At 39.6% G+C, this 27388-nt stretch overlaps 1 protein-coding gene across 1 annotated transcript; it reads left to right on the plus strand.

Annotated features, from left to right (window-relative positions):
• The first annotated feature begins 11063 nt into the window (after nucleotides 1-11063).
• Nucleotides 11064-27001, plus strand: SLC33A1 (solute carrier family 33 member 1). The gene is given in 9 exon segments (XM_038415330.2): nucleotides 11064-11645; nucleotides 11647-11759; nucleotides 11762-12154; nucleotides 16082-16123; nucleotides 16126-16271; nucleotides 17855-18039; nucleotides 19405-19522; nucleotides 20440-20655; nucleotides 23684-27001. Coding segments are annotated over 9 exon segments (1635 nt in total). The 5' UTR covers nucleotides 11064-11391; the 3' UTR covers nucleotides 23852-27001.
• The last annotated feature ends 387 nt before the right edge of the window (nucleotides 27002-27388 follow it).

A 27388-nucleotide genomic window follows, 5' to 3' on the forward strand; every position in this document is an offset into this window, starting at 1 on the left:
GGGCCCTTCCTCCTTCATCCCGCCTGCCTTTCTAGGTTTCCCTTGCCACCGGTCTGGGCTGACTGGCTTCGTTCATCCCCTACGCCGGGCCTGCAACTCAGCCCCTCTGCGCCGGCTAGACCGGGGAGCGCGGTGCATCTCGCGACGAGCGCTAGTGATGGAGGCGCCATCTCCCTCCAGACGCCTCTGCCCCGCCTGAGAGCTCAAGTAAAGGCGGGCGCGGGCCTCTCTGTGCCTCCAACTTGGACGGACCTGACTAACCCGCGCTGAGTGGCAAACCAGCGGAGACTGACCGCGCTTCGGGGGCTGTCTGCGCCGGGCGCCCCGCACCGAACAGCTGCAGAGCTGAGCTCCCCGGCAAGCGGCAGGTAGAGGCTCTGTTGTTGTGCTGATGCTTCTCTCTACAGCTAGATGACTTACAGATAGGGAAAGGAAAAGAAGAGAGACTAACGAAACTGGGAACTGCTAGGTCCTGAGCGTGGCTTTTAATGGGACTGTTTACAATGGTCTAGGCGGAGTGGAAGAGCTTGATGGCGGCAAGGGAAAGTAACGATCAGTTAAAGCACATGCAAAAAGAGAAAAGTGGGAGGGCATAGAATAAATGAAACCCTTAGAAGTCTTTAAAAACTTCAAAACACATATCAAATGTTAAGGGTCTTCCCCCTGCAATCAGCAATATATGACAGTGTACCAGATTTCAAGATGCAAAAAACCATAGACACTAATAAAGAAAAGGAGGACTTGTGGCACCTTAGAGACTAACAAATTTATTAGAGCATAAGCTTTCGTGAGCTACAGCTCACTTCATCGGATGCATCGGATGAAGTGAGCTGTAGCTCACGAAAGCTTATGCTCTAATAAATTTGTTAGTCTCTAAGGTGCCACAAGTACTCCTTTTTCTTTTTTGCGAATACAGACTAACACGGCTGCTACTCTGAAATTAGTCTCTAAGGTGCCACAAGTCCTCCTTTTCTTTTTGCAAATACAGACTAACACGGCTGCTGCTCTGAAACACAGAAACTAATGTTGTTAGTCAATTTAACAAGCATCAGTATTCTATTTAAATATAAATTAGCTGATGTGGTGATATCTAGGTGATAACCTGCATTTAACATGGAACTTTGCTTTCTCACCTGCACTCAGCCCACAAAATACCTGCTGCTATTTCTAACATTCCAGAACTCTGAGGAACTTCCAAGAGCTGCCATTTTCCTCCAAAATCAACCTATCACAAAATGTTTCCTCCTTTTTCCCTGGAAATAAAAATTTCTCTCTCAGTTCACACCAGTCTGTATACAGGATGGGCCATATTCAGTCCTGGAATGCTGATAGCTGCCTGGTATGGAACAGAAGAGCTCTATGTAGCTCAAAAGTGTGTGTATTTCACCAACAGAAGTTGCTCGAATAAAATATATTACCTCACCCATCTTGTGTCTCTAATATCCTGGGGCCAACCTGGCAACAAAAGCACTGCAAACAGGTATGTTCCACACGTTCTAGCACATATGGTCTGATATCTTTCAACCTACAAGTTCTAAAAGCAGAAACATATACTGTTGTTACACGGAGATTCCCAACTACATCTAGCCAAAGATTTTTTTTTTTTTTGAATGAAAAGTTTTCTTTGTTGAAAAGAAAGTGAAAGTTTTTTTATTTTTTGAAAAAATGCTTTTTTGATATTTTTCAAATGGTAATTTTGTATAAATGTTTTGAAAACTATTTTTAAATATTCATAAAAACTTAAAAACAAACAGATGGCTCTATTTTAAACACTTTAAGATGAAAGTTTAAAGTGTTTAAAATAGTTTAAACTTTAAACTTTTTGGGGGAAGGTGAAAATAAGTTTTTAAATTTTTCATCCAGCTGTATTTCCAACTTGCCAATGGATATGCAGTACTTGCTTCTATCCCATTTAGGAACCTAGGCCCCAATCCTACAAATACTTAGGCACAAATTAGCCCCCACTGACTTCAGTAGGACTATTCAGGGCAGGAAAATTAAGTATAATCAAAGTATTTGTAGAATCAGGGCCTTATTGTGTAATAACAATAATAGTAGAAAAACTATCTTGGGTTATTTTTTGAGGTTATTTATTTGTATTGTGGTAGTACTTTGGAGTCTCTTGGCCCCCTTGTTGTAGGTACAGTATGAACGCTTTTTTGTGTAATGAGATATGCTGAATACATAATGTGTTATAAGGGTTTTATTGGCACTCATTTGGGGTGACCTATATAACTCACCCTTTGCTTCACCTCTTGTGAGTAATAGAGCCATCCCAAATTCTTGTAATGCTTTTATACCATAACATCTTATCCACTTCCTCTGCCTCCAGTATTATACATTAATGCTGCTTTTTCAGACATTTCAGAATAGGCATAGTAGTCTCATTGGCTTCAGCAGCACTACTCGCAATGAGTAAAGTTAAGCACATGCCTTTCAGCATCGGGGTCCAAGTTTGGAGGCAAGAATTCTATTGTCCATGGTCATCTAAGAAGTTCCTTAGACTATCATGTCTTATTGCTTAAGTAGTGCACTGACTAGCTGTGCATAAATTAAGATTCTCTTTCCATCTCAGGTTTTTCATGAAATTTACAGACTACTTGAGCGTAATTGACGATGCCATCAGAACCTCCTCAATGGAATTACATCATCATTATGCATATTTGGGGTATATTGTTCCTCATATTAATAGTAGTCTGTTGCTAATAACATTTGTAATTAGTATGTATTCAATTACTAGTAAATAAATGTTAGAATCCATACTAATTACAAAGCCTATTATAAGTCCTAGCATTGTATTTGCTTTTGACTCTATTTCTAAATTTGCTAAATATTTTTATTTATTGATTTGATGCTTGAAAGGAGCCCTTCTTTCTTTTCTTTTTTGTTTTGTTTTTGTTTTGATCCATTTACACGTTCGATGTCAAATTCTGAATTCAGGTTGTTTGTATGCCCCCAAAATGTGGTGAAGGAGAACTATGGGATGCAACAGTTGTAACTCAATTCTAGCTCCCCCAAAAAACTTCAAAGTCAACTTTTCTCAAGCCTGTGCATTGAGGTCTGAACCAGAGTTGTGGGACAAAAGGTATTTCCACACATTGCTCAGACGCTGCAACTTCTGTGCACACTCAGCAATGTGGGTTACTTATGTTCCTTGCACAACTAATCTATATGGACAACTGAGTATTCCTGGTCTGTCCAAAGCAATGACAGAAATTTAATACAGGCAGTGTTGCCAATTCACACCATTTTATCATATGTCTTCTTGTATTTGGTGCTATTCTAAAATCTCCAGCTCCTGGAATAATTTGATTACATGAGAATCTCAGCCTTCAATTAAAATAAATAAATAGAAATCTAGCCCTCATAATTGTGGAGAATAGTTTGAAAACATGATATATAGAGAAAAATATAAAGAATCCAAAAATAATTTTTAAAATTGGATGATTTTAAAGCCAATAGTTATATTTGACACTGGCTTATGATTTTTCAACTTGAGGTTGACATTAATTTTACCCTCAAAATGGGCTCAAATTAACATAGTAAAGAGAGGCAGACTTTAGTACTTCAATCAATAGACAATTTTTCTAAAACAGTATAAATCATAGATTCCAGTAAAGTTTTGTTATAAGGATCATAGTATAAGTTTATTTTACCCTAAACATTTTAATCAGGTCACGCCAGCCAAATATATTTTTCACGAAATCCACAGAATTTAAGAATCGGAGAAGAACTGATCTCAAAGTAGCAGTATTAGTCAAAAGAGAAGTAAAAAGCAGTAACAACTTTAGCAATAAAGTTAGCAGAGAGAAAATGTGTGTGTGACAGTTTTGTTAATGTAACAGTATAAATTGAGACATACAGATAGAAAAATGAGGTTAGCTGAGTGGATGGCAGGTTTGAGCCACTAGCGACTAGCAAAAGTGGCCAAACTGCGGGCTGCCAGTTACTATTGTTACCGCTCTAAATATACTTAGAAATTTCATTGGAACTTTAAAAAAAAATCTTACTAATTTTAAGAAAAAGAATCATGGTTAAAAATCAGATTAAGGGGGGGGGAAGACATAAACCTCAAGATAAAGTGTACTGATTAGAAGCCCAATCCTAGAGCTACAGCTCCCATTACTTGTTGCAGCAGCCCAGCACCTCTCAGGGTCAGGCTACAGACCACATGACTAAGCTAGAGCAAAGCAAAGAGATCAAGACCTTTTCCATGTTGTGCATACAAGTTGTGTAGTTCTATCTTTTACTCACTAGAGGTGCCTAGTTGTCTTTTTTTTTTCTTGTATTCATTACAAGGAAGTAAATCTTTTCCCTCAAGAAATCTCTTCAAGGAGTAAGTCATCTTTATAATTTGTGGGCGTTTTTTTTTTTCAGATGTTTCATGTTAAATATTTCTTTATTCTGATAATTTCCTTTATATTTAAAGTCCTTTTAGTTAGGGGCTCTGTGGTCTTCATGGGGACCAAAAGTTAGTTTTGCCTAGAAAGTTTGAAAAATGTGGAAGTTACCCCTACATATGAACCAACCCAGGGGCACTGATAGCCTTGAAAATATAAGTTGATATAAAACTATCAAGAGGATTGATATCCACTTTAGATGTTCAAATCACAGCTTCCATTGACTTCAGTTGCAGCTGTGAGTGCTCAACACTTCTGCCTATCAGACCCAAGGTATATCAAGTTGGGCCCCCAGAAAAGGAGGAACACACAGTGTGACAGTCTCTATCCCTATGTTCACCCTTTTTACAAAACTATGATAAATTTTGTACAAAATGTACCTTGTGAGGTATCATTTGAAAACTTATAATTTGCTGATCATTATTGTCCTGGTGAATGCGAGGCAGCGTTGTATGTAAAATTATAAAATTCTACTGGCATGACATTGCTGAGATGTGTTCCAAGTTTAGAAAAGCACGCACAAACCAGTTCCTCAGAGACAAAAGGCAAACTGATACCTCAGCCAGGTGTCAACAAAATCAAATGGACTGGCACCTGGTTAAACAGCCATTCTTTGGCAAGAAAAAGGGTGTGAGCAAGAATCTATTTTGACAAAGAAACAGCTGGCGGTTCCCAGCACCACAGACTTGCTGTCTCCTGAATGACAGCTGGCGATGATTTTCAAAGTATACGAAAGGGAAACAGATGCTCCAAAAGTGCTGTCCCTTCATCTCTATTCACGGCATCGACAACACTTGAAGAACACAAGAAGCATAACTGGACTGAGGAGGGATCCTGACAGAAGGAATTCAGCCAGTAATAGTGCCCAAACATGGTGAGAGAGACTTTTGCTTTGAAATCACTTAGCTTGTTAAGTTAGGTGTGAGTTGCGTTTACCTTTTATTTCTTTGTAACCAGTTCCGATTTTTATGTCTCATTACTTTTAATCACTTAAAATCTATCTTTGTGTAGTTAATAAACTTGTTTCATTGTTTTATCTAAACCAGTTTGCTTGGACTGAAGTGTTTGGGAAATTCTATTTGAGATAACAGGATTTGTGCATATTATTAATAAAATGACAGACTTTATATGAGCTTGTGTTGTCCAGAAGAGGGCTGGGCAGTACAAGATGCACATTTCTGGGGGAAAGCTGTGGCTGGGAATTTGATCGTGTTGCTCTGCAGCGCAGTACAAGAGTGGTTGGTCATAGCTGAGAATAATTTACATACATTATAGCTAGGAATAATTTACATGATGGAGGCTGTGTGTGAGCAGACCAAGGGTGGTTACCCTCACAGCGAAGCAATATAAAAGGCGCTCCAGGTTGGAGAACTGAGGGGTCACAGCTGTTTAACAGTCCAGATTGCTTCCCTTGGAAGGCTGTTCCAGAACTGTATGAGTACCATTCGGCCTTTGGATTTAATAAAGGAATGTATGGTTAAATTAGTGTCATGGTAATACCCTGCACTAATAATACCAACGCTTGGGAATCTTGAGTTCCATTCCAAGTTCTAGAAGGGGGTGTTTTCTAGTAGTGGATGTATACCCTCCTGTCCTAAGTTCCCTTTAAGCTGTGTGGCCGCGCAGCTGCCTATTAAGCCCCGCCGGCCCCAGCATGGACCTGCCCCGGACTTGCCATCACCGGGGGAGAGGCACCCCAACACGGACCTGCCCCGGACTTGCTGCAGCCGGAGAAGAGGAATCCCTCCCTCGGCCCAAACCAGCCCCACTGGAGCTGCTGCAGTCAGGGAGAGGTGGCTCTCCCCTGGCTCCAAGCTGCTGCAGTGAGAGAGGGCTGGGGAGTCCTCTTTCCTCACCGCAGCCCCTGGACAGCCTGCACCCCAAACCCCTCATCCCCAGCCCTACCCCAGAGTCTGCACCCCCAACCCTCTGTCCCAGCCCTGAGCCCCCTCCTGTACCCTGAATCCCTCATTCCCGTCTCCACCCCAGAGCCTACACCCTTAGCCACAGCCAGAGCCCACCCCGCGCCAAACCCCAACCCTCTGCCCCCGCCCTGAGCCCCCTCCCACACTCCAAACCCTTCAGCCCCATCCCCACCACATGAATTTTATGTGCACCAATATGAAAGTGACGTGTCACATATCATCACCTCCATATTGGTGCACATAACAACATTCATTCTGCACATGGACGTAAAAATTAGCGGGAACAGTGCTCCTGTCTGTCCTGTTCCACAAGTTTGATAACTTCTGCCCCATCCCCTAGCTCCTGTCCCAGTCCATTCTCTTTGTTACGCAGTCTCAGTTTCCACCCTGAGGCTTCTCATAACTTCTCCGTCCCCATGCATCGCGATTCCCTGTCTCCTTGTCTAACCAGTTCAGTCATCCCTGAGCCCTGGCTCTTCTTCCTTTCATTGTCTCCCACCAACTGGTTCCTAGTCTCCCCTACCCCATTGTTCTTAGTGGCTCACAGTCTTCCCCACGGCTTCATCGTTCCAGTGTCCCTCTCCCGCATCCAAGCTCAGTCTCTTTGCCAACACAGTACCGCCTCGTTCTCAGCCAGACCCAGCTTCCACTACCACTCAGCACACGTCTATTTGCTCAGCCCAATCGCAGTTCCCACCATCCTGGCTCGCGTTCCTCTTCCTTGCCAACCAGTCCCTCTTGTTCCCAGCTCACCAGGCTCTTGTCCCCAATCTATCTCCACCCACCATTCCCTGAGTCCAGCTGTTGCCCCTTGCTTTCAAGTCAGTTGGCTTTCTCCTCCACCACTGACTGGGCACATAACAGGGAAGTCATTAAGACCATGGAGAGACAGGTTCCTGTTCTTTGTTGCCATGCCCAGCCTCTCCTGGCTGGATTGTGAGGGAATGGAACATGCTCAGTGAGCAGTCTTTATCTGCTAAACTCTAAGGGTATGTTTACACTTCGAGCTGGGGTTGTGATTCCCAGCTAGAAGAGACATTTCCATGCTAGTTCTGATTGAGCTAGTGCACTAAAATAGAGTGTGTAGCAATGTTGGTAGCGGCAGGAGTAGGCACCCTGAACAGTACTTAGCATCTTGGATGGGTATGTACTCAGGGTGGCTAGTCTCTCCTGCTGCCTGTGCATCATGGCTATGCTCTGTTTTTAGCACACTAGCTCTATCAGAGCTAGCCAGGTATGTCTCTTTGAGCTGGGAACTGTAATATTCCAAGTTCTATGTGTAGAGGTAACCTAAGAAATCTCTACTGAGAATCTGAAAAAAAAAATCTCAGTTGCAAAGGCTTATAACTTGGACAGATTTTCCCAGGAACACCAAAAGGCACATTCCTGACACAAAGCCTCTTTGCCAAATTAAAGTCCCAGCTACAAAATATGGGAATGCTAGAGCTTCTCAAAGAAAAAGTTGCCAGATTATTAATTTTTTTACATTGCAAAACAATGTATTTTTCCCTAGTTGCACTAGTGTCATTCTTGAAAACAGTTGAATCATTTGTCTGGGGCTTAAAAATACCAGCTGAGGTAGATACCATCATGGAAAACTTCAGCCTGAACAGCTAAAGTTTGGCAAAGTTGTAAGTCACTGAAAACAGATCTTATAATGGAAAGTTCAGGGAACCTTAATAATAAGTGATGCTACCAGTCATATATTCTGGTTTCTATCACAGATTGATTAGCTTGGGTTAGCCATATTTATATCTTGTTTATCCATATACAGACATTCCTAATACTATTCTATATGCCTTTTGAGGCTCCTAAAGAAACAATTGGAATGGGTCCCATATGGACCCATGGAATAGGCATTTCAAGTTATAAGATCCACTTGATAAAGATAGAGAGCCTTCATTCATATCTAGTTGCAAGACAAGATTTGTAGTAAGGACTGTATAATATAAGAGGAATTCTACTTATAGTTATCACAAAATCTGGGCCACACCCTAGTGTTTATTATGATCTTACAATTTTGCAAAATGGAGGGGCAATTAATACTTAGCCACTTTTAAGTTACATTTGGAAACATTAACAAATTACTCTACTATGATGTAGGTAAGTATTATTAGCTCTGTGTTACTGATGGCGGCCAGAGACCCAGATCCTCATTGAAATTAATGGAAGTTAGAAGCCTAAATACCTTTGAGGATCTGGGCCAGAGACCGAGGGGCCAGAGAGGGTTAAGTGACTTGGCCAGATTAACAAAACAAGTCAGTGGTAGAATAAAGATTAGAACTCAAGAGTTCCTAGCTCCCATCCTGTCCTCAAATTCCCTACAGCACATTTTCCCTCAGGATATGACTCCATGGGGTGTTGGAATGAATGGCAGTTGCAGGTCTGATAGGTTGCCTAACACTTTATTAATTAAATTGTTTCCATGTTACACCCTCTCCCGGAGAATTTTTCCTTTTTAACTAGCTACCTGACATCACAAATGTAGTTATATTTTTAAATATCAAGAATATTATCTTAGAAAAAAGATTTCAAACATCCTTCTTCAATGACTGATGTACACAGCTCTTCACAGAATGAAGTAAGTAATTTGATTTGGTTCATCTACAGCTTTCCCTTGACATCTCTATATGAAATGTCGTTTTAGTTCTCAGGCTTATTTAATTATCAGTTTAGTGATCTGCCTACAGAATATTATTACTAAACTTTCAATGACTGTTTAATACTACATAATTTTGCTATATTATTATAAATTAGGTCTAGCTATCTTTCCTGCTTAATTGTAGCAATTTATTATGTGTGGGAGATGTCAAATACTTTGCTCATACTACTGTATATTGATCTAAAACATTTAAAGATGCTGTCCTGCTAGTCTTTTCTTGATCGAGATCCTTAAAAATATAATTTTATAACTGTTTTTTGCTCCCACTACATGTCAATGTATTACCGATTTCTAACTTATTTCATGGTATATGCATACTCTGGGAGCAATGTTCAGTATTGTTTATCTACCTTTTAATACTAGATACAGTATATTGAGTCATTTCAAATTACAAGGTTCTGATATATTCAGTTTTACATGCAGCTGCATGGTTGAAGGATAACTAAGTGAAATTGATCTGTGAGAAATTCCTTGTCTCCTATATTAAAAATGGACACTGGAATACATTATACGAATGATATGAGTGATATTAGAAAGTGTATGTGTATTCACATAATGGCCTCACCAGCAGAGAGACTGGCAGTCCCTGGCACTTCTTGAAGTACCTTCTGACTACTTTTTTTATATCAATATCCAGTTCTTAAACCACTCAGATTGTAATATGCCTGTGTTAGCTCTTACAATTGAATTGTTCACTCCTTCTTTATTTTTCATTGATGTGCCCCCAAATAGAAACCTGCTGTGGAGGCTCTAGAAATATTCATAGCCAGACTTGCTTGGATGAGAACCAGGCTCCCCAGGGTGGGTGTCAGCATCTGTAGCCACTGGTCACCCATTTGCATTTGGATTATCAAGATCAGGCACCAACAAAGATAATGCTCTCTAAGGGCCAAGTAGGATTTTGAATTCTAAATTAGAGGGCTCCTTAAATACGTGGCTCTAGAAGCCAAATTGACCTATTTGGTAAATTACACAATTCTGGGGGTGTGTGTGCCCAGGAAGCCTAACTCTTCCACCAGCTCTCCGTGCTCAAGAATGTTTGCCATGTTGATGAGACTTCCCATAGCACACGGAAAATCTTATGGGGTTGCACTTCCTTCCCCTAATAATCATGCCCCCACCCCACCCCCAGTGTTTGGCCACATCTTGTCAGTATTATAGAAGGTGATATCACTCTCTGGAAGACCCCTATCTGATTATTTTAAGGTGGTTCACGGGAAGGCAAACACAATCCCTTGAAAAAGGGACAAGGTCTGCTACTCCCCCCCAAACGATGGGATAACTAAGGGACGAGGTATCCATGATGGATCATGAGAAAAAGAGGCCTCCAGGGTGGGACTGCAGGATACGGGAGAAGCCGGTGCAGCGGAAGGCCTTGGACGGGGAGCAGCTGGGGGGGTACTGCAGCTGCAGGAAGCGTTGGGGAGGAAGCCAGAGGAGGCTGGAGTAAGGGCTAGGAGGTCCAGCTGTGGGAGGGGAGGGAGAAGGGGGAACCCCAGAATGGCGGAGTGGGAAGCTGAGGCTGGGATGTGGGGGGGGGGGAGAAGAGGGGCAGCGCCTGCGAGAGCGGGAAGTCTACTAGCAGCTGAGCGGACAAGATGCAGAGCTGTAGTGGTCCTAGAGAGGCTGGGGGGGGCGCTGCCGCAGAGCGGGGAGTAGTTGCAGCCGACGGCCAGAGGCAGCGTACTCCGTGGCAGGGGGTGGACGCTATTCAACAAAGCGGCCTCGTTGACCCAAACGTCACCCGCCTCCCCACCGTGGGGTGGGGCCACGCCAGCTAGGCGGCACAGCCGAGAGATTTCCCTTCTTTTCCCTCAGAGGAAGCATTGTGCTGGCGAGTATTTCCGGGGGAGCCATTGTAGGACGGACCCAACGGACAGGGGAGCCGGAAGTACTGCGCTGAAGCCCATGATAGCGCCACTGGGTGCTCGGTGGACCCAGAGCGGCCAGGGCCGGACGGGAGCGGAGCGACTCCTCCGCAAAGACACCGAGCTAGGCGAGACGAGCCGTAAGGGGAGCGACACCCGTCTCGCGCGCAATACGCTGACCAAACTCCGGCCGCTCGCAGTGCACACGCTTCCGGAAAGGGGAAGAGCTGAACTTCCTTGTGCCTTCTCGACATTAAAAGAGGTGACCCGGGTAGTGGAGATGATTCACCCCAAGCTGGCGAAGCAGAGGGCGCGAAACTCCCCTGCTCTGTGTGGGCAAAGGTGAGCAGCCCCTCCCTGGGAAGCTGGGCGTGAGTAGAGTGGCGTATGCTCATCCCGCGCTGGCCTGCGGGGGCAGAGCGGGAACTTGCGTCCCAAGTGAGTGACGTGGGCAGGAGCTTCTCTTCGCCATTATAAGATTGTTGGGGAACAGTGGAGCTCCCCCTCTCCAAAAAAATTCCGGACTTCGTGGCAACATGAGCCCAACCATCTCTTACAAGGACAGCAGCCGGCAGCGCCGGCCTGGCAGCTACCACCAGTCCATGAACATGGAGATCAAGCCTCCACCACCAGCTCTGTACGTGGATAATCACGCTGAGAGCCCAGGAGAAGATAACACAGAGGCACTGCTCAGGGATTTAACTCACCACCTACATGGTACCCTCGGTTATCGGGCAGAACTGGGTAGATTCCTGCTCCTCCTTTTTCTGTATGTATTACAGGGTATCCCATGGGCTGGCAGGCAGCATCCCGCTCATCTTGCAGAGCAAGAATGTCAGCTATAAGGACCAGGCTTTTTTCAGCTTTGTCTTTTGGCCTTTCAGTCTCAAGCTGCTCTGGGCCCCATGGTGGATGCGGTCTACTTCAAGAGTTTTGGCCGCCGCAAGTCCTGGCTTGTGCCCACTCAGTACATCCTGGGGTTTTTTATGATGTACCTGTCCACACAGGTAGACTTCCTCTTAGGCGATGTGGAGGGCAAGAGTCCTGATGTGGTGGCCCTCACTGTGACTTTCTTTTTGTTTGAGTTCCTGGCTGCCACGCAGGACATTGCTGTGGATGGCTGGGCCCTGACTATGTTGTCCCGGGAAAATGTGGGCTATGCTTCCACTTGTAACTCTGTTGGCCAAACAGCTGGTTATTTCTTGGGAAATGTCTTGTTCTTGGCCCTTGAATCTCCCTCCTTCTGTAACAAATATTTGCGGTTCCAACCTCAACCCAAAGGAATTGTTACCCTTTCAGGTATCATCTATACTATACTGAAATTCAAATCATGATAGTTGTAATGGATTTTGGAACCTTTGACTTCTGTTTTTTAAAAGTGAATGTTATCCGGGTTGAAAATGACTGAAAGTTGTTTTTTTAGGTGAAATGTGGGGTCTTAAGCTAGGTCCCAGTGGATAAATGAGTGCAGTTGGCAATCTCTGTAAAGAGGCAGAGAGGGAAGGTCACTACCCCTTAAATTAGAAGTCATCCTTCTAGCTCAGGGTTAAGGCATACAGAATGTTTGGGGAAACTTTGAAGTGTCGTTACCTGTGCATTTATAAGTATAGAGGAATTTCAGTTTTCAGCAGCTGAAGTCAGCACTACTTTGAATTTTAGATCAAAATAATTTAAGGCTATTTTGAGCTGATCCTCTTTTAGACAAACATAATCTTTTTTTTTTCTTGCTGTTTTTCCCAAGATTATAAATCGTATTGATTTGCATGAACAGTGTTGTTCCTTTTATGGTTGTTCCAAAAATAAATGTCAGGACCAGATATGCTAAGAATCTTTCCAAGTCTTATTAGTGGAAATGTAAATAACAATCTTTTTTTTAAACCTCCTTCCTGAAAAACAGTATCCCTGAATCATGACATAACAGCCTGTGGTATTGTCAGTCACTAGGCTCTGTGGGTTTTTGTTCTTAGGTATATGTAGGCTGTATTTATTACATATGTTGACCAGGTATTTCAGAAATTGTTAAAGCATAGATGTTTTATATGTGCTGTGACAAGCTTGAGCATTGGCAACTAAACTTTTCAAGGAACTCGGATAGCTCAGAGGATCCGAATCTGAGCTATCTAGCTCAGGGAACGGTAACATCCCAGGTCACTAGTCTGGTGGTCATGGTTGGTAGTGAACTGAAACTTTTAACATGGGTTGGCTATTTGAGTTGGATGGCCACTCCTCATTTGTGGCTATAGCACAAAAACGCCACCACATTTGGCACCCCATATGGCAGCGTCAGCAGAGAGGCTAAAGAATCTGAACTCTCCTCTTAACTGGGAAGCCCACCCCTAGAGAGAACAGAGGTTTGTGCTATCTGTCCACATGCTGTCTGTGTTCTGTGAATAAATGTGGGACTTCAGTCTGCAGAGTGTAGAGCTGGTCCCTTGCCCAAGCACCACATTCTCATGGTTGGTTGGTAGGTAGGTAGGTATGGTTCGTTCATGAATGCTAATTTTATATAGGAAAAATACTATCATATAGTGACAGTACTGCTCTGGGTGTTGCATACATGGCAATAGGCTGTGTGTGCATTTTCCAAATGGAACTACATATCCATGGTTTGGCTTCTATTGTTTTCCACCCTGCAGCTTCCTTGTTTCCCCAGTCTGACACTTTCCTGGCTCCTTCCACCATGATTTGTGACAGGGTGTTCTCCTTCCAACAGTTGCTGGGTAAGGTTGTGTGCTCCTGCTTTGCTAAGGAGGTTCAGTTCTGCTCCACATACCCACAATGTTCAGGTCACCTTAGTTTACATGAATAGTATTATTTACAAAAGAGATTTGTGACTATCACAGAAACATTCATTTAAAAAAAAAATAACCAAACCTGTTCAACCTGTCCTTGAATGCAAACTGGATGATGGTGGGAAAAACAAGTTACCTCAATACACTTAATCATCAGCTAGGGAAATTTACATTTCTTTATTTTCAATCTCTCATCAAAAAAATTTACGCTAATTTAGGTTTAGAAATAACACTTCTTTCATTAGTGTACTTACTTGGAAGTAATCAATGTCTTAAATGTTGGCACTAACAAGAAACCTTAGTCATTTATTGATTGGACATAATTTTAATGACTAGAATGGGATTCATAAGGATGATTAGATTAATAACTACTTAATTGCCCCAATATGTTTTACTGAATTTTATCATTTTGGAATACTGTCCTAAGTGTAATTCATTTATGTGCTCTCTTAAATACAGGCTTATTAGCCTTTAAGTGATATTTTTTAAAAATAAGATTTTTCACATTTTCCCCCCTCTGCATACTGATCAGCAGTGGGACTTTGAATGGAAAGATATGTTACTTGCAATCTTAATTAACAGTTCATTGATTTTCATTTGTTTCTGCGTACTTTTTTCAGCGAAACAACCCTTGCAGCTGGTGCAAATGATAGATTGAGTTGCTTAGAAGATGTGTATAAATAGGAATTCTTTGATACAGCTTTGAGATTATCTCAATCCTAGTAAATTGGTCTAGCACTGCAATAGCAACTCTCTGTCCTGTGGCACTTTTTTGCACTAGTACCACAGTGCAGCTTTTGTACATGCTGTCAAATTGTTGAACATGCTGAGACCACTATTAGTACAGCACAATGAAAACTGATACTTTACATCATATAAAAGATCATTTGAGGCCCCTATGGGTTTTCTTTCTGGAGGAAGAGGAGGACTCTAAGAGGTGGGACTAACTAAATCACAATGTAGGCTTGTCAAACTATATGACCTTTTCCTTTTTATTGAAATTTGAAGCATTATGGAGGCAGTAAATAATTTAAACTGTTTTCTCCTTTCTTCTTCTCTCCCCTCTGACCCAGAAATACTAAGATGCGGTAAAGATGTGCTCTAGGCCCTTCACGCTGTGTACTGTCTAGTTATATGCTAGGGGAGTTGTCCAGAACCAGGAGGACATAAGGGTGGCTGAAGGCTGTCTTACCCTTTTCCCTGGCTATCCTACACCTCTAAAAGGCACAGTACAGATATCACCCTAGATGAATTAATTTACAGTACTTGATTGTTTGAATAATTCAGAAAGTTACCAATCTTTTTCTTCCTTCTAAAACAAAATCTATTAATATAATTCCCCCTCCAGTGACAGTGTAAGTATTATTATAGTATAGTGAATTTTTAATTGACTGTTTTGTACCATCTTTCATCTGTGGATCTTACACACTTTAAACTTCTTGTGATATAGGTAAATATAATCCTCATTTTGTTGGTGTAGAACTGAGGCACAGAGAAGTTATACTGTGTATCCCTTTGCATTAATGTCAGTGATAGAACCCGAGAATGACATTCAGAATCTCAGATTTTCAGAGTAGCAGCTTGTGTTAGTCTGTATTCGCAAAAGAACAGGAATACTTTGGCACCTTAGAGACTAACAAATTTATTTGAGCATAAGCTTTTGTGGAGCTACAGTTCACTTTATCGGATGTGAAATAGATTTCCCGAAAGTTAAAGTTAAGTGCCACACCTTCTTGTCAACTGGTCTAAATGGGCGATCTTGATTATCGCTACAAAGTTTTTTTTTTTTTCCTGCTGATAATAGTTCATCTTAACTAATTAGCCTCTCACAGTTTGTATGGCAACTTCCAACTTATTTGTATGTATATATATTTCTTCTTACCTCTATGTTCCCATTCTATGCATCCAGTGAAGTGGGCTGTAGCCCACAAAAGCTTATGCTCTAATAAATTTGTTAGTCTCTAAGGTGCCACAAGTACTCCTATTCAGAATTCTCATTTTTCCCATCCTATTGTCTAACCACTACACAGTGCTTTTTCCTTAAAGTATTTTTGATATCTTTGAGGATAAAAGGCTGTATATACGTTTAAAATTTCCTTAAAAGCTATATTCTAATTTCACTTTTACCCCAGACTCTTCTCCCCAACGTGCTCACTGAACTAACAATATACAAAACATCCCTGTAATGACACCAGTTTGCCATTTTTTCCTGCAGGTAAAGTGGAGAACAACAGTTAGAGTTAGGAACATTTTATGTCAGTTTTGGAGGGTTACATGAGTTTTAATGCTATTGATACTTATGATTGTAATTTCCATCTAATAAGGTATTGTGGTATATTCTTGAAGAATAAGTATATTTCCCATATTGAGCTGCTACATTAACAAAATGTAGACAGTGATATATTTGAATTATGATGAGGTAATTTAATTTCAGATTTCCTATTTTTCTGGGGAGCTGTCTTCTTAATAACTACTACTTAGTTGCCCCTCTTGAAAAGGAAAACAAGAAAGTAACACCATCAAAAGAAGAAACAGAAGACATTACTGATACATACAAACTGCTCTTCTCGATAGTAAGAATGCCAGCAGTTCTTACTTTCTGTATCCTGATTTTAACAGCAAAAGTGAGTAAATATACATATGAATAATAATTGATAACATGTGGGCCATGTTTTCAAACTGTATTCCCCTTTCATGTCAGACACTTTTTTGTTGCAAATTATCTAAAGTATGCATAATTCTTGTTTTTAAAGTAGAGCTGTACAAAAGCAGATATTTATGAAGTCCTTGGGAGATGAACTATCTCCAATTCAACAGATTAATCATTAGTATTTGGAGGATTTTCTAGCCGTGCTGTATTAGGAGGAGAACATCACCAGACAGACATTTTAAGTTATTTTATTTAACTAAAACAACAACGTTAAGTATTCTGGAATTTTTTTCTTCTACAGCAAACGTATAATATTTTAACAAAACAAGCATATGTCCCTCGCTTCTCACATTTATCTCCAGACTTCTTCTCCTTGTCCAGATCTATTCCGCCCCCAACGATCTTCTATTCATTGAACTTTTTGAAACTTTGCACTTTTAGAGAGGAGAGGGATTGACTCTGAGTACATAAATTTGCAGAGGGACAGTAGGGTTGAGGTCCATTATTTCTCACCTCTGCTTGTTGTTTTTTATTTAAAAACATGTTTTTGCTGTTAACAAGCATGTTACCTCTGGAAACTCAAATCCACAGTTTGAGAACTGCAAAACTAAGCATCTCTGATGGTATCTTCTAGACTGAGCACTGAGTCCCATTGGGTGGATAGAAAGATTAACCTCTAAATAATCTATACAGAAGCCTGTGGAACCCCATAAGATTGGGTCCCTAATCCATGAACTATTGGAATTTATTTACAAAGCTTTTCTTAAACATTACATTGTCTCATACTATAGAATTAGAATTTATAATCCCTATTCCATGATGAGATATTTTTGAGCTATAATGTATCTTAAGTAAAACTATCTTTAGATACGTGTTTTCCTCAAAAAGCATTTTATCAAAAAAATCAGATTTAAATAAAATCAGATTTTTTTTTTTAAATCATTGATTTTTATCCACCCTGGAGTTAGGTACATTGTTTACAATAGGTAAAGACATTTTTTTTTTTTTTTTTTTTTTTTTTAAATTAGAGTTGCAACACAATTTTCTTTGAGGTTTGTGTGAACTTCTGATTTTATCTCCAGTATATTAGCAAGGCTGTTTCCTCTAATTTGGAATTCTAAAACCTAATCTGCAATTTGATGAATACTTGGGTATTTGCAGGGTCTTTGGAATTCTGTGGCACTGTTGATTTAATTTCTATGGCAATCAAATTGTGCAATGTACGTTTCTTTATTTTATATTGATAGTCTTCATTGTTACCTGCAGCATTCATATGACCAGGAAATTTGTTGCTTCTTTTAACTTTCTCAGTATGGCCTTGATAATACAATAAGCAGTGTGCAAGTGCAGGAGTCCTCCCATGCAGAATTTGCAACAGGATTGGATCTATATTTGGAAGTGAACTATGGGGGAGGGGGGGGAGAAGCAAATTATAGTTCATTTTGAGTGCTAAACTACTCAGTATTAATTAATATTTGGAGAAATTTAATTTTGATAATCTAGCAAAGTTTGTCATTGGCTTTCAGGTTTTTATTCTCTTTATAACTTACATTGCAGGTTGGCTTCTCAGCAGCGGATGCAGTAACAGGACTTAAATTGGTGGAAGAAGGAGTACCTAAAGAACACTTAGCTCTACTAGCTGTTCCAATAGTACCTTTACAGATAATATTGCCTCTGATCATCAGCAAATACACAGCAGGTCCACAGCCACTGAACACGTTTTACAAAGCCATGCCTTTTAGGTAAAGTAGATGATAGATTTTAACTTTGCATGTTAATACAATGTATTTGAATTGTGTAGTCTGAATAAATAAAAATATGATGTGAAGGTTGTACTTTTCAAACATACAGACATAAAGAATTATGCAAGTTAACATTCTCTTAGTAACCTTGCCCACGTTTCAGGGCACAATTTTTTCCCTCCAATACACCTGTGCAACTTCTGTTGAAGTCAGTTAGTGCTGGACATGTATATTTGAAAGCAGAATTGTGCTGCTTTTGCTTTAAGCAAGGTGTACATCTGACAGTACAGGGTGATATTCTTCCACCCTTACTCGAGTAGTATCTTACTCTGCAATTAGTTTCACTAAAGTTAGTGGCTGTATTTGTATAGCAAGGTACTTCTCAGTGTAAGGATGGCAAAAACTGACCCATAACTAGTAAACCAAAATATTTCATCTGCTAAATCCTACTTGATATATTCCTGCTAGTAGTCCCATATACCTCATTGAGTTCAGTTGTGAGAATAAGGGAAATGGTAGTCGGCCTATTTATGCAATATGGTTGCAACAAGGATAAGAAACTTAACATTTGCATTTACGTCTCTTAAATGTCTAAAATTGTCTCTCAGTAGTCTAGCATTTTAATACCTTTTTAAATTGTAGAAAAAGGGAATTAGATTCTGCTGATTTCACTGTGTACTTCCATGGTTGCAGCACCGTAAAACAAATGGAACTCCACAGTGATGCAACAGCACAAACCCCATCTATGCAACTAATCAATACTGTGTATTTGTTCAGTAATTCGATAAATAGTAAAATTTCAATTTTCTGAATATAAAGTTCAGCCATTTTTTTCAGGATATATATGCACAAAAGTCTTACTCTTTTTTTTTTTTTTTCCTGCAGTTTAAAAAAGGTATCTCTTTTGCTCTTGCATAACTGAAAAGTGAATAAATAGTCTTTTTTTTGCTCCAAATTTAAAAAAACAAACAGACCCTTAGCTAAGTTGTTTTCACCCAAAAGAGAACTTTCTGAAAGTAATGAGCATTTGAAAATGGAGAGGGTTATTTCTGGAGACTTTCCATAACCTTAGCTATACCATTCACTGCCAAGGAAAACTAGTTTCGTACGAAATGTTTATAACTTCAGTTGCTAATATATATTCAAATGAATTTAAAAACAGTTGATGTCCATCTTATAATCATTTTAGGTATATTTAAATAAGTTTTACTATAATCTTTCAGATAAATGGATTCACATCATTAACTATTTTAAAAAGCATCTTTGCTCACACATGAATGCTGTAGATTTTGCAAGATATGCAGTGATTCATGTCCACATATTTAAATTCAGAAGCTAAAATTAGTCTTTTCCCCTTTGTTACAGGTTACTGATAGGCTTGGAATTTGCTCTTTTGGTTTGGTGGACTCCTAAAGTACAACATGAAGGAGGATTTCCTATTTATTACTATATTGTGGTGTTGCTAAGTTATGCTTTACATCAGGTAACAAGTTGCTACATTTTGTTGTCATAAAGATGGAATTTTTCTGCAGAGGGCATGAATGGACTATCTTTATAACTCATCCTCTTGTAAGAATATAATTATCTGGCTTTGTCCTCATCTTAATTATACTGGCGCTTTTATAATGGGAGACTGAAATAAAGTTATAAAATGGAGTTAACTAATAACTCCATTTTATAATCCTAGTTAACTGAATAACAAAACCCATACAGTAGAATAGATCAATCAGCCTGCTCATAGGATTTCTCTTTGCTCTAGTGTGGTGCATCAGAGATTTCTTGCCACATTTTTATTCACTAGATCAGCTTTTTTTTCCTCCAGCAATTATTTTTCTGAAAGTTAGCTAAAGAAACCCATTTGAATGGGAGTCAGGGGAACCATTTTCCTTTGAGTCTGACCAACATGATGATCATGTAGTTCCATAAAAGTACACAGAAATTCATGTGAGATCCCTGCCCTAAAAAGCTTATAAAGTTGCTTTTTATTGACTGTTAGGAATAGCACAATGGGTTGAAAACAAAGCCTGTTGACTTCAGTGGGCTTTGTAACAGGGCCAGTGTTTGTGAAGTGTCTTTGAAATAATCTGATTGACAACCCTGTATTTATTAAAGCATATTCAATCTGATCTATCGTATCTGAAATCTATTTCAGATAATTCCAAAACATCTGAGGCTGGGTCTACATATATATGAGCCAAACCAAATGGCAAGATTTCCTCGTGTTGTTGAATGTAGACAAATCCTGACCACAAAGCAATTTTTTTGGTGATTAACCGCACAGATCTCTGGAAGAACTGCAATAATATAAAATAAATGTTACTATATTTCAAGTAATTTGTTTTTAGATTTAAAAACAGTTAAGAATAATTGAATCAATTTTATTATTTTTTCCCCCATCAGATTACGTTGTACAGCATGTATGTTGCTATAATGGCTTTCAATGCCAAAGTTAGTGATCCATTGATTGGAGGAACATATATGACACTTCTAAACACTGTGTCGAATCTGGGAGGAAACTGGCCTGCTACAGTAGCTCTTTGGCTTGTTGATCCACTTACAGTGAAAGAGTGTATAGGCGCACAGGAACAGAATTGTGGAACTACAGCTGCTGCAGAAGTAAGTTTGGAAAGTGTGATGGTCTCCACTCTGATGTGTCTAAATATTATAATAATGGTTTCTCCTAATGTGTCTTGCACATTCAAAGGCCTTCAAAATGTCTCATAGAATCATAGAAGATTAGGGTTAAAAGAGACCTCAGGAGGTCATCTAATCCAACCTCCTGCTCAAGGCAGGACCAACACCAACTAAATCATCCCAGCCAGGGCTTTGTCAAGCCAGGCCTTAAAAACCTCTAAGGAAGGAGATCCCACCACCTCTCTAGGTAACCCATTCCTGTGCTTCACCACCCTCCTAGTGAAATAGTGTTGCCTAATATCCAACCTAGACCTCCACTGCAACTTGAGACCATTGCTTCTTTTTCTGTCATCTGCCGCCACTGAGAACAGCCGAGCTCCATCCTCTCTGGAACCCCCCTTCAGGTAGTTGAAGGCTGTTATCAAATTCCCCCTACTCTTCTCTTCTGTAGACCAAACAAGCCCAGTTCCCTCAGCCTCTCCTCGTAAGTCATGTGCCCCAGCCCCCTGATCATTTTCGTTGCCCTCTGTTGGACTCCCTCCAATTTGTCCACATCTTTCTTGTAGTGGAGGGCCCAAAACTAGACTCAATACTCCAGATGTGGCCTCCAGTGCCGAATAGAGGGGAATAGTCACTTCCCTCGATCTGCTGGCAATGCTCCTATTAATACAGCCCAATATGCAATACAGCCCAATATGTAGAAGCACACTTGGCAACAAGTGCCCAATGCTGACACACATCCAGCTTCTCATCCACTGTAATCCCCAGGTCCTTTTCTGCAGAACTTCTACTTAGCCAGTTGAAGCCCAGCCTGTAGCAGTGCATGGGATTCTTCCATCCTAAGTGCAGGATTCTGCTCTTGTCCTTGTTGAACGTCATCAGATTTATTTATTTATTATTATTTATTATTATTTTTTGGTCCCAATCCTCCAATTTGTCTAAGTCACTATGGACCCTATCCCTACCCATGTCCAGTTGCTTTTTATATTCCACTAACCTGAAGTTTGATTTTTCTACCGAATCTACTCTTCAGTTATTAAACACACACATATACTCCTGTTGGAAAACTACATCTTCAGGATGTTTACTTCTTTCTTCATAGGTGGGGGGTAGGGGGAGGAGACAGGAAAATGAGAATAAGAGGTTTCTCAGGGATGCAGTGAAGGACTGGATTAGTAGCAGGAGTACAGAGGATGTGGTTACACTCCTCAAGCCTGGATGGATCAGGATTTTTTAGTTTGGAATGTTGTGATTACGTGTTTTTTAATTATTTTGGGCAGGATATTTCCCCCTCCTCCTTCATTCCTCCTCAGTGGGTTTTCTGTTTTGTCACCTTCTGATTCTTTCTTTCTAATTTGACTTTTTCTTTACTTCCCCCATTTTTGATCATCCCATCTTCCTGACCATATGATGTTTCACTGCTTCTAGAGCAGTGAAATTGGCTCCACTCCCACTCTCTAATGCTCTCATGGATGTTCTGTAGAATAGAATGCTCTGTGCTACTGCACACAGAGTAGAGCAAAACAGCACAAGCAAGTAAAGAACTTTGGGGAAATGAGGGCTTCAAATTCATGTCTTTGCTGAAGCAAGAAATAACCGGCATCCTATGACTCACTTGCTTTAGTCAAATCCCTTGTTGCTCATGGCTCAAACTTCACCATAGAATGCTCTTATGTATGTAGAATACTGTTTCGGCTGTAGAAGCACACTGATTTCACAAAGCATTCTAGGGATATAAATATTGGATACAAACAATAGGTATGGAGCAAAGCAGAATTTCTTTAAAAAAGAGCAACTCTCCATTCTGGAAAAAAATTGATTCCAGCCCTGATAAATCTGAGATTCCTAGGTATACCTCTCTTCATTCCTGTTACTGATTAGATCTCCCATCCTCTCGCCCTCTTCCCTGAAGTTCTTCCTCCTCCAGTCCGTTTCCATGTCTCCCCCACTTGTATCATTTCCTTTTGCTTCTCTGTCCATGTGTTGCTGGTCTGGACAGCACTTCAGAAAAGGGGGTTTGCTTTCAGTACTTTCTCATTCCTGTTAAATGCATAGTGACTGCAATGAATTTGTACTATAAACACTTTTTGGGCGTGAGGGGGAAGTGCTTTTTAAAAGGTATAAGGAAACATGCTTAAGATGTGCTTCATAGGCATAGCCATAGATAATAAGAATAGTTGTAGACAAAATGAATACATAATGTAGATCTGCAGACAATATAATGAGAGGTCTGTAATACAGTATAATGCAAGAGTTTGACTTCTAAAAATGAGTCTAGGCTTCTGAAATACGAGCTTTTTTCATGTGCTTTGGAATACTGATTGCAATTTTTCCATCTGTATGCAATGCACAAGCTGGGCATAGTGGTTTTTGGCGTTTTTGTTTTTTGTTTTTGATAACTGAATTGATCCCCGGGCCGTATGTCCCCATTCCCCAAAGCACATGGGGATAGAAGGTAATTTTAATAAACTCTGCAGGGTTGTTGACCATCCAAAAGGAGGGAGTGAATAATGAAGTGGAATCCAAAGATCTGTGGGTAATGAAGCCCCCAACCAAGAAGATCATAGTTGTTACTCAGGGTTAGCTCACTGCCCCATAAAGAGGGATTCTCTGACTAAGGTTTCCCCTCTGTTCTTTGTACTCATGCTCCCATTGAATGCCAGCCTATGGCTGCCCTCTGTGACCCTACTCTGGAGGTGGGAACACCAATAACTGTGGCAGTCTTGGTGTAGGTACTTTATTGTATTGAGGAACATATACTTCTTTGTGTGGCTCATCTCCCTGTCCTGATTCTTTTTCTTCTTGGCCAAGAAACTAATGTTTGGGGGGGGGGGGGAAGGGGTAAAGGCAACTATGAAGGGTAGCATAATTGGGAATCTAAAATATGTGCTTGTTTAAAATATGCTTAGATGACAGCAAAAGTCCTTTCTATATTTGAATTTTAAGGACTTGTCTCACAATAAAGAAATACAAATGTTTTAATTGTTTAATAAATATGTTTCTCTCACAGCATTGTACAAAACTTGGTGGTTCTTGTGTTACGATGCTGGATGGTTATTATGTAGAATCCATAATCTGCGTTGCTCTGGGATTTGTCTGGTGGTTCCTCCTTGGGCCAAAACTTAAAAAGCTGCAAGATGAAGGACAATCTTCATGGAAATGCAAGAGGACCAACTGATGTAATTTTAAATACTGGATGGAACTAGCAAATTGTTAGAGCTTAGTTTTAGTGCAGAGACACTTCATACTCATTAAACAGGAGTATACATATTTTTAAAATGCCAAATGGTTGGGAAAACTAAGACCACTAAAAGTAGCATTTGTGTATGCAATACCATTTGCTCTATATGAAAATATAGTTAAGGTCAGAAAAGTAATTCTCAAAAATGGCAAGTTTGTACTACATGTTTATGTCCTCTAGCTTCTGAGTCATGGCTGCCTTTATCTGTTTAGACAAGCAACACTTAAATTGTAGTGCAGTAGCTATAGAAGAGCAAACTGTTCCACACATATATATCTCAAAATCAGCATTTTCAGCAAAGTTCTGTGTTAGCTTTTTTTTTTTTTTTTTTTTTTTTTTTTTTTAATAAAGGAAGAGAAGCAGAAACAATTTTGGCTTGATCAATTAACAAGTTGGCCTTGGCAGTGCTGTCATTTAAAAGAATATTTAATTTTGTAAACTAAGCATATATAAACTAGCAGTGATTGAGGAAGAATAAATGTAGAACACACATGTCATTTTCTTATCACTTTCCTGACCACAACCACACTTCAGTGGATGAAACTGTGTTTAAAAGCCTTTTTTAAATGTATTTTCTGGCTTTTATAAGCTTTAAAGATTTATAAGAAACATAAAATTTTTTTATAGATTTGAAAGTTATGCCTTTTAATTTATTGTCTTCTCTTGTTTCAAGGCACTTTGTTTCAAAAAGTAAATCAACTGGTTTTTTTTTTTTTTTTCCTTTTCAGTAAAACTAGTATGAGGTGGGATTTATGTGATGAGTGCCGCACAATTCCCTTAGAAAGCCTTGAGTGTTGAAGGGTCAGATCGAGTGTTGAAGCTTTTGTGTGTTAAAGACTAAGCTTCAAAATAATAGAAGCTAGTTTAATCCTTACTGGGTTCTGTTTGCATTTGTGAGGGAAAAATATGACTAGCTGCGTAGCTCCTGTATTACGAGAGAATTGGAATATACAGATTAGAAAATGAGTGAAAAGTCATAAACCTTTATGTATAGCCCAAAGAGAAGGGTGAACAAAAGACATTCAGTGCCTTTGAAAGATGTAATGTGTGTGTGGTGATAAAATTGCTCATTACAGCACATTAATCAGTTAAGAAATAGGTTGTAACTAACCGTACCAAGCAAGATATGTTGCATCATCTACAACAATTCCTTCAAAAACTCATAAACTGGTACTTTCTAATTGAGATTTGCTTGCTGCATTCAGTATCAAATGAATCAGCTTCTTGAGTGCCTTAGTGACGCACAGCGTGCTGTATATCCAATGAAAAGGCACTTATGTATTTTGTTGGATGTATGTTCTACATCATTACTTCAATGAATGATATTAAAAATACCTTTTAAAGGTATGACAGGTAGGTTAATATCAGATTCCTTATAATACACAATTAAATATCGGATATTCCACCTGTCTTATGTGCTTTTAATATTTTTAAAGGAAACCACTTTTTTGCTGAAATATAAATTAACATTAATTCTTGATTCTAATTGAATTACGAGTAAACATAATGGTAGGGTTTTTATTCAGGTCTGGGGAGTAAAAGATTATTGGTAACAGTTGGGAGGGAAGGTTTGTTTGTTTCAGTACTAAAGATTGCTCCCCTACCTCCTCTTACTCTCCTTGTCACCCCCACCCAAAATAAAAAAATAAGCTTGCATTCGGCTGGATGTTGTCAGAGAACACAGAAGTGCAGAATTGAGACCTAGCTGGAGTTATGAACTCCAGTTCCCTCTTGCTGCAGTGTGTTGGTCCAGTTAGCAATAGCACATTATCCGTATCTTAATTCTCTTAAAATAACTGATTAAGAAATCAAGCCAACTTACTTGAATATAAAAGCACAGCTCTTGCATGAAATATTTTCATTTTCCAAAATCTTTAAGATGAAGCTTAAATTATTTGCATTAATTTCAATCCATTGCTGTCTGCTGGATAAGTGCAAACAGAACATACTGCCAGGTTTAGTAGCATAGGAAAGCAGTTGTCAGTTTTCAGCCATAACCAAAAGTCTTGTAATGGCTTGAATGTGTCTTTTACTTTTTGCCTGCTTTTACAAAAACTTATGGACTGCAGAATATATACAACTAAATGCAGAAATTTTTACAGTTGGCCCTCCTTTTGCAATTCTGTATTACTGATTCTACATGTGCCAAGGTGATTCTTATTAATAAAATATTTTGTATTTGAAGTAGCTTAATCATCAGAGCACCTTTTTTTCAATTTCTAAATAAAACCTAAAACCAAAATCAATAGTAAAACAAAGTAATGTATTTGAAATGTACTTTCTTTAGGTAAAAGACACAGTTTAATAACTACTTGCAATGTCTGGTCTGTCAAATGAAGGACTATCTTGTGCTGTGTTTTAACATTGCTTAAATTGGAAATGCTGCAGTTATGATATTTGAGTGGCAGATTGCTAAATGATCCTGTTAACAGTACATGTTTTCTCTCATATAAAGAGGAATAAATTGTTGTTTTGAAGGGGAGGAATTAACATCTAAAAAAATAACACCAGATCAGAGATGCTAAAAACAGTAGCTACATTTTATTAAGATCTAGATGTGCACAGACTTCAACTGGAATGATAACTTATTATTTAATATTTAAATGGAAAATTGGGGAAAGTGAAACACATTCTAGGTACTATTATGTGGAAACATTGCATAATGTAAATGGGTAAATATATTGTCTCTTAGTCAATAGATGTTTTATGGCACCAAGTAAATAAACTTTTTTCCACAGCACGCCTAGGGAGCAGAATAACTAGTGATCTTTGTACACAGGCACATCTAGCTCATTAGTCTGAATCTAGTTCTGGATTGCAGTGATCAAAAGTCATTATCATTTATCATCTATAATAAGGATCTCAGCCAAATAAGTTGGTGTTCTCAGACCCTTTCGTAGTAGGTAGGTGGTCTTGTCATAAATGTCAAGCACTCTTGTTTGGCAGTCACAGCAAAGAGCTGAAGGATTGATGGGCCATGTAAACTGAAGTTACCTGCTTTGTTTCTAGATCTCTCCAGAACAGAGTTGAGGTGCATTGGCTGGGCAGTGTGGGAATGTTCTTGCATTCATTTTGTAAATTTTTTTTTTTTTTAATTCTAATGCTGTCAGTCCAATACCCTTTCACAAGCATTTAAACATTTTTCCCTTTTTAAATTAACAATTAGTGTCTCAAGTTGCTTAGAAATACTTTATTCTTAACTAGCACTCAAGTAAATTAGCCTAGTACCAACTTTTGTGATGTACCAGTAATAGCAAGTTTTCTGCAAAGTTTTAATATTTCATTGTAGTTTTGTGAAATTACATTGAAAGCTACCTGAAAACAACCAACCAGTGATCTGATATATGGTATAAATATATAACTGACTGATAAAGAACGGTGTAGAGATCTCAAGTCTTGATAAAACAGGACAGGGAGATGTTACACTGGGGGATCTCAACTTTCATGAGCCAGGCCTTCCCTCTCCCCCCCCCC

The sequence above is a fragment of the Dermochelys coriacea genome, chromosome 9, assembly GCF_009764565.3.
Source record: "Dermochelys coriacea isolate rDerCor1 chromosome 9, rDerCor1.pri.v4, whole genome shotgun sequence".
Taxonomy (NCBI): Eukaryota; Metazoa; Chordata; order Testudines; family Dermochelyidae; genus Dermochelys; species Dermochelys coriacea.